Below are 7,315 nucleotides of genomic sequence, written 5' to 3' on the forward strand. Positions count from 1 at the left end.
GGATGGGATTATTTTAAAGTTGTAGATAGTTGAATCCATGGGTGCAGATTCTAAGGATATGGAAGGCTAACTGTAATGAGGTAATATACATACATATACATGTAATAATTCATGCTTTCTTGAGCAGACAAGAAAACCTGAAGAACTGTAGAATGAGAGATGGAAATTATCTAGAGACCTTGGAGTCAACCCCTTTTCTCAATGGAGAATCTGTACTGAATCACAAAGCTACAGAATCATAAACTCATTGAAGGTTAGAGCTGGAAGGGCTGCAAGGACCATCTAATGCAATCTCCTGCCATGCAGGAATATACAGTTACAGCACTCCTGAAAGATGCATCTCTTCCAGACAATTATCCAGCCTCTAATAAAACGCCTCCAGAAAAAGAGAACCCTTCACCTTCTTAAAGCAGATATCCAATTAAAAACATAGCTCCTCCTATGAGAAAGTGACATGAAAGAGAAATTGTTCACTTTTTAAAAGACAAAAATGTTGACAGGAATCACATCTTGAACAGATGAAAATATATCTTCCCTGGGCTGGTTCCCCTTATCTCTTTTGCTCTTATAACTCAGACAGTCCAGCTTGTGTCACACCTGTTGTCACCTACCCCATGCTCCAAGTATGCAAAGGTCATATTTACCCAGTGCCCAAGTTTGAGGGTCAGAGGAGACAGAGCTTTCCAGATTGCATATAAAACATCTTTTCCAATATAATCCAAGGGATGGAGGAGAGAGGCTGATGTGAGACCCACAGATTCTCCTGTGGCTTTATGTGGCTGCATAAATATCTGTTCATAAAGATCTCTAATGTACACCAAACAAGTGTGGAAACCTGGTCTCAGTCAAACATTACACCTTTTTTGCACAAAATCTTACCCATTTTTTCCTCTGCCTATGTAAATAAAGTTGTATCACCCTCATGAAAAGGGGGAAAAAGTATATGTGGGTGTATATGTGTATCTCTCTCTCTCGCAAACACTCACTCAGAAAATACTGGCAAAGTTTGTACGTCCAACGATGAAAGAACACATGGCCAATAAATTCAAGGAAATTATCAATTCAGGAAAGGAATTCCTTGGAAAGAAGTTTTAAAATCTTCCATCTGTTCTGTAGAGTGTTAACACTATAAAGAACTCCCAGAAATTAAAAGAGAGAGAGAGAGAGAAACACAACAAGAAGTAAATGCTGTTTGAAATACTTCTAGAAAAATGGTACATGTGTTAAATGTAACTTCCCTGTTTCTTCCCTTCCGTATTTACTAATATGTTTGACTAATGGCAGAAATTAAAGGGAGACAGAATCATTCAATGATGTCATAACACATCATGGCTTCTGTTTTAATGTGATGTGGAAAGAAAACCCACTGACTCCTCTCCCTGTGTGCTTCTCTTCTCTACTTTTGCACCAAAGAAATTGGTACACATATGGTGCATAAGATCACACATCCTTCTGATAGGCCTGCAGTAACTGGATGAAGTGGAAACATGAGTGGCTGGCTGCCTGAACTCAAAGTCTGTTTTCTTTGTCAGTTTAAGTGCTTGATGGAGAGAGTCTGTCATTACTAGGTAAAATCCATTTGGGAATATTGTGTAGCAGAGAAAAGGAGTTCATGTGTGAGAGGTTTTCTTAAAGAACGACAATGCCTAGGAATAAACACACTTATGTGCCACTGATAAAAACAGATTTTTACTAGTTGCCATAAACATATGGACGACAAATCCTCTGTCATCATAAACTGAAGAGAGCTCTGGCTGCAAATTGATTGAATTAAGAAGATTGAATGAAGGCCAAGGTCTTACGACAAATTCCGGATGTCCATAAGGAAAATTTCAAACTAGAGAGATTAGGAGAGGGTTCTCCCCCTCTCTTGTTTTAGTCTTTGCAATGTGTGTATGTCTATTAGCTCAGATGCAATGTTAGTTGATCAGCAATCCAGCAAACAAATTTATTTAAATGAATTAATATATACAGATGAGAAATAAGCAGTATAAGCAGTGGTAATCCCAGATCAGGATGAGATCAGGACTGGAGATAATTCAGGGAGCTTTCTTTCTTCACCATGTTAAATCACAAATCACGAGCCATTCTGTATTAGGGAATCGTTAAAGCATTACGTCTCGGTTTAATTTCCACCTTTATTCAGTTACATTTCTAAATATACAAAGGGGTGCGGGGAGGAACATGATAAAATGTACAAATATATTCATTTTCCAGGAGGATGTTGTGCTTTTGAAAAAAATAAACCACCCTAGAAGCTCAGCTGAGCAACAATATATGAATCATTTTGAAAATAAAATGTTTCATCCGACACAGTCTGGATTTGCTTTCCCAATTGGGAACTATCTCCCCAAAATTATGAGGCATTCTGAGTTCAAATAGCTGGTTTTACCATGGAATTGACAGTTATTTGTCCCTGCCTCCACCAAACCTGTGACACAGGATAGATTATACACTGAAATAAACTGGGAAGTCAAGTGGACCAGATGTTCTAATTGCAAAGGAGGCCAAGGCACCATAAAATGTAGGACGTTACCAAGGAAAAACTGAAAACCCTCCTAGAAATGTAAATTTCTGCTTCTCAGTCATGTTCAAAATGGAGGACATTTTGGAATTCCTCCTGGACAGAGGGTTGAAATGTAGGAAACGTTTGGGAAAAGGAGGAAATCTGGTCACTTTGTGGGCAGATATTACACAGGACTATCTTAGTGTATCCACAACACTATATATGATTCCAAGAAAGGCCAAGAAAGGGCACTGGCCTGCTACAAATTCAGCACATATTGTTCTAAATAGCCTCCTCCATGTAGTCTCAGTACATTTATCCAGTTCTATGGTTTGATCATACTTGGAATGCTGTATATAGTTCTTTTCAATACAGTACAAAACCACTATGTTGCAGCTGGGGAAGGTGCGGAAAAAGGAAACAACAATCACACAAGGGACTTGACTAACTTGTGCAGGAGAATAGTTAGCCTTTGCATCTCTTTCATTTAGAAAAAAATGATAAGTAAGAGGAATAACGATGAAGGCAAAGAAGAAAGAAAGCGAGAAAGAGACGAATGTGCCGCAGGTGGATAAAACGAGGCAAGGCATGGAAAAAATAGTGATGTTTTTCTCCATTTTTGTTATAATACTTGGAAAAAAAGGTCATCCAGTGAGGCTGAAAGTTTTGGAAAGACAAAAAGCAATCCTTTTTCGCACGGTGCACAGTTGGAGTTGTGGAATCGGTAGTGACAACTGCCATGTTGGACAGATATAAAAGGGGTTACGCAAGTTCAATGGCTACTAGTCATGTACTCTTATCTAATGTACAGCAGTTACTGGGGAAAACGAGCAGGAAGGCACAGTAACACTCACATCCTGTTTGTGGCATTTAGTTCGTATAAGAGCCATGTTTAAATATTTGAAAGGGTAGCATATTGAAGATGAAGTAAGCTTGCTGCTCCAGAGTATAGGCCATGGGATAATGGATTCAAAGTACAGGAAACAAAATTCCACCAAAACATTAGGAAGAACTTCCTGATGATAATAGCTGTGGACAGTGAAATATGCTGCCTCAGAGTGCAATAGAGTCTCTTTCTTTTGTGGTTTTTAAACAGAGGCTGGATGGCCATCTGATGGGAACAAGAGCTATAGCGATAGCATTTACATTTCTATACCGCTTCATACTGAGCTAAGCAGTCTCTAAGTGATTTACAACCAGTTGCCCCAACAAGCTTGGTACTCATTTTACCAACCTACAGACCTTGGAGCCCTCAGCATCGAACCCACAACATTGTGGCTCAAGTACCAGCATTTAACCACTGCACCGCCAGGACTCTGGATGGCCCTCGTGGTCTCTTTCAATGGTAGCCTTTTATGATACATTGTTATACATGCATTTCCCAACCTACTAGGCAAACCACAACACAACAATCTTTCAATTTCCACACTTCTCTACATTTTTGCTTTTTTTTGCTGCTAGGAGCAATGCCTCCAAAGCAGTGGTAGTAATCCCATCTCCAAAGTCTTGTAAAGAAAGAAAATACCACTTGAAAAAAACATATCTTCACTAAAACTGTGATGAAACTATGAAGATGATTTCTTAAACAATGTTGGTTTTGTTTGCTCTCAGCCAGCAAATCCAATTGGCTACATAGCTTTGTGATCTCACCACATTTGCCATGCAGTCCCAATTGGCTTGCATTGCTCCTCCATCTCAATTTGTTTTATTTGCCCTCCCTGATGTCTTCATATGAATTAATCTGATTGACTATGTAACACTGTGAGCTCATCCAAGCAATGGTTTTACACCCAATTGGTTGAAATTACACAAGAACAAGAAGCAGCTAACCAGAAGAACAAAGTCTATTCTAGCCAGAAAATACGGGAGAACTATTTCAGGAAAGGCTTGAATATTTTTGCCAGTCAAAGGGCTTTGCAAGAAATGTTTCCCTCTCTGCCCGGAAAAGCTCCATTAGCCCTGAGAAGTTCAGTATCTATTTGTGCTAGTGTTGCCTTTATTTCTGAGCTGTGACCCTATTTGCACTGTTTTAGATGGGAGAGGATTTGGTGTATGAAGGCAGCGAAAGTCTGATATATCGTGTGCGATGCTCAGACTGTTTCTATTATGGTTCCTAAGGTTTTTGATGACTTAAGTGGTTTGTGCTTATTCCGTGTTGTGATTGACAATAGACTGAAGTGTTCTGCCTAGCTCTTTATTAATTTTACTCTCTATTTTTTTTTGTCCTTGGATTCCATGGGAACGTAACAATCTGTCTCTGTATCATTACCAATGAAAATGGAAGATTTATATTTTTTCCAAGAGAATGCATGTATTAAATTGCAGTTCTGACTCTGAAATCTACCTATTCACCCGGAAGGGGTGGGGGGAGAAGCACAGCTGCTATTTATGACTATCTGAAGACTTCTTTTCTTTTACAGATGGGCCTTTCTCTTCTATTTTTCTTATTCAGTTCCATGTATCTTGTTGGGAGCTGCTCCCTCCCAGGACTGTTTGCTGAAATGCTGGTTTACCATCAACTCTTTTTCTAAAATGACGTGTCCTGTATTTGTTCCAATGCTTTATCCCCCGCCACCATCACCACTTCTGCCAGAACTTGTTCAATTACTACAAGTCCTGATTAAGACTCCAAATGGCATTTTCTTTCTTTCTCTGCTTTTAGGAGACATCTTTGAGAAGTCTTGCTGCACAGTTCAGGTAACAGTTTGTGTAGTCTTTCATTTTCATTGCTATTTGACCCAAGCTGCTACCGAAAGTAGGTGGCTAAAGTCTGCTGTATGGCACCTTTCCCTTTCTCTGTGCTCAGCTACCTATTTCCCAATGTTAACAAATACGTTTAGCAGGGAAGCCATAGGATATGTTAAGTAGGAGGTAACTCTTCCTAATAACCAAGAACCAAAACATTTTGAAAGTGTTCTTCCTAGCGGGAGTGTTTATAGCCATTTAGTGTATTTGCAACAAGACTTTTTTCAAAAGGAAAACTGCACCAAACCCAACATTTTGTACAAAACTTGTTGTGTTCTATTTAAAAAAATGTTTTACAAACATCCCATTTAAAAAGTAATCATCTTGTAGTGGGTGAGCATTTTCTCAATGGGACGTCCCAGTGAGCTGAGACACTTTCTTGTCAAGAATGAGAAAATCTGAGAGTATTCTCTCCATCCCTAATGTTGAATGGCAATCTTAAGTGTATCCTATTCATGACGCCAAGGCTAAGGATAGTACCATGGAACCTTTCCTGTCTGTTAAGTAAGTATAGACAAACTTTGTTTCAGCCAATTATCATTACACTCTGAAAATTCGTAAATACCACACACTTTTACTTTGGCCCATTTCAGTGTTTTATCATCAGCCCTACTGGAGAGTAGTAAGGCATGAGTGACTTCTATATTGTTGCTATAATGCTGGTACTATATGGGCATTCTCAATTTATAGAACTGATCTTGGGAAAGTTCCCAGGCAGATCTGATACCTTTTATGCCTCCTTCTTTCAGTTTCCTGAAGGTTACGAAGATTTGTATGCTAGCTTGTTCTGGGAGTAACTTGGCCAAAGCCCATCATTTTAACTTATTAGGTATTGATTTAGAAGTTGTTGAACTGGTACATGTACAGGAACTGCATCACACACACACACACACACACACACATCCTCAATTTTTTGTGTCTCAGAGCTGTTTTTAACCTTTATTTTCCACCACGTTCTGCTTTTGACATTTTATGACTGACTTATGATTGTAATAAAGTTGATTGATTGACCAAAAATATGGACACTCACACACTTGCCACTCAAATCGCTGCAGTAGTGCAACCACATAAAGTAGAATTAGCCTCAACGATAGCATAATTCTCCACAGCATTGTCTGTTCATACTAGTTACCTGCCAGTTACTTCAGTTAATCTAGCAGCATTTCGTGAAGATATGAACAGGACCAAAGATTACATAGGATACTCTTGGCAGAATCCGACTATTCAGTTTCTTTGACTATCTGAATATGATTTAGAAATAAGTAATCTTGACTTACCCGACCAACTAATATAGGTTCTGGTCCAGAAAACTCTTCCAAGACAAACATTTGATTCCATACCCAGCCCCTCTTTGTACGGTTCAGCAGTCTTTGTTCTTCACTTAACTCACTGAGTCCTCTACTGGATCGGATTGGTAACACTTGAGCATGATTCATAGGAGTCATGTACACAGATGGGAATGCAGTAATCCATAATATTACTAATGGAGCCCACATATCCAAAAACATCTCTGTTAGCCTTTCTGGCATTGTTCCATCCACTAAGCAAATCGCCGCCGACAATGAAACAATTATTTTGCTTTCTTCCAGATTGTAGTCATCCGATTCATCGTGCAGCCAAAAAATATATATTTATTTACAGTTCCATCATGTGTCTAGAGCTCAGTAAACATAAATAGAAATGACTTAGATGGTAGAAACACACTCCATGTGGATTTATTGTCCTCAAAGATGCCTGAAAAAGTAAGGGGACAATTCAAGTTAGATATACCATCACTAGTAATCTGCAATTTACAGTCTATCATATCTTTAGATTTTCTGGTTCAAGGTGATGGTAATGGAGAATCGTGATCAAGGATTATGGGTTCAGACCACAGTTACAATTCTGTAATCTTATTCTAATTTAATAATTCACTTTCAGGTGTTTTTGTTTGAATGGTTGTATCATATAACATGTGCATGCATCCCAGTGACAGCAGATAACAGTAATATGAATCTCCCACAAGCCACCATTTTGTGTCTCACTGTAGTTGGTAAAACTGAGGATGGAAAGAATATGTGGAAA

At 38.8% G+C, this 7,315-nt stretch overlaps 1 protein-coding gene across 1 annotated transcript in view; it reads right to left on the reverse strand.

The window, feature by feature from the left end:
- CDH8 (cadherin 8) overlaps positions 1–6,980 on the reverse strand; it is a 170,621-nt gene extending 163,641 nt beyond the window's left edge. Inside the window, exon 1 of the mRNA XM_042438309.1 lies at positions 6,529–6,980. Within this exon, the coding sequence (XP_042294243.1) occupies positions 6,529–6,780 (252 nt within the window). The 5' untranslated portion in view covers positions 6,781–6,980. The remainder of the gene's footprint in view (positions 1–6,528) is intronic.
- Positions 6,981–7,315: the final 335 nt, after the last annotated feature.

This window comes from Sceloporus undulatus, chromosome 8 (genome assembly GCF_019175285.1).
Source record: "Sceloporus undulatus isolate JIND9_A2432 ecotype Alabama chromosome 8, SceUnd_v1.1, whole genome shotgun sequence".
NCBI classification, from domain to species: domain Eukaryota; kingdom Metazoa; phylum Chordata; class Lepidosauria; order Squamata; family Phrynosomatidae; genus Sceloporus; species Sceloporus undulatus.